Source organism: Bison bison, unplaced genomic scaffold, assembly GCF_000754665.1.
Source record: "Bison bison bison isolate TAMUID 2011002044 unplaced genomic scaffold, Bison_UMD1.0 scf7180017850237, whole genome shotgun sequence".
Lineage (NCBI taxonomy): Eukaryota > Metazoa > Chordata > Mammalia > Artiodactyla > Bovidae > Bison > Bison bison.
In genome coordinates this window covers 161-802 of record NW_011480810.1, presented here as the reverse complement: position 1 = coordinate 802, position 642 = coordinate 161, and the positions used below count along the sequence as shown (strand labels likewise).

General features: G+C 47.0%; 1 protein-coding gene across 1 annotated transcript in view; it reads left to right on the top strand.

Annotated features, from left to right (window-relative positions):
* Positions 1–126, top strand: part of LOC104994768 (coagulation factor VIII-like) — a 9482-nt gene extending 9356 nt beyond the window's left edge. The window contains exon 2 of the mRNA XM_010848424.1: positions 38–126. Coding sequence (XP_010846726.1) covers positions 38–111 — 74 coding nt within the window. The 3' untranslated portion in view covers positions 112–126. The remainder of the gene's footprint in view (positions 1–37) is intronic.
* Positions 127–642: the final 516 nt, after the last annotated feature.

Sequence of the window (642 nt, the reverse complement as noted above, 5' to 3'; positions counted from 1 at the left end):
TTTCTATAGAAAATAAATACTCTCACTTCTTTTTCAGGAACTCTGATCAAAGAAAGGACACAGACCTTGCACAAATTCGTACTACTGTTTGCTGTATTTGATGAAGGTTAGTGACCTGCAATCGAATTTTGGTCTGCTGAAAGAAATGAAATAGACTAATGTAACGTGGTACTTGAGCATGAGGGCTGTGAATGGAATGATGTAGATAGGGATGAAAATGAAAGCCAAGAACAAAATGCCTGCGGACTTCCATGGGCAGCTATGAAGTAAGAAGAGAGAGGAGCTGGGTAACAGATGGCCTTGTCTCTCATTAGTGAAAGTCTCTCAAAGACTTTTCACTTTCCTTTTTTGCTAGTGTAGAAGCAAAGGAAAGCTTAATGATTTGATCAAGGCGGGAGAGGTACAAGCTTGGGTTCTAGAGCACACACTCTTCCCACAGTCCCAGGGCAAGGCTACTTTATGCAGAAGCCGGTGGGTGGAAGCGGGTGGGTGGAAGTGGGTGGAGCTCTCCACACAGGAGCACTTGCTGATCCAGTGGGTGAGCCGCATCTCTGCTCCAGGCGCCCAGTGCCTTCTTGCGGTGAGTGACCTGCGCACCTTCTCCTCCCAGCTGAGTTGAGGTGCAGCAGTTTTGCACAAGGA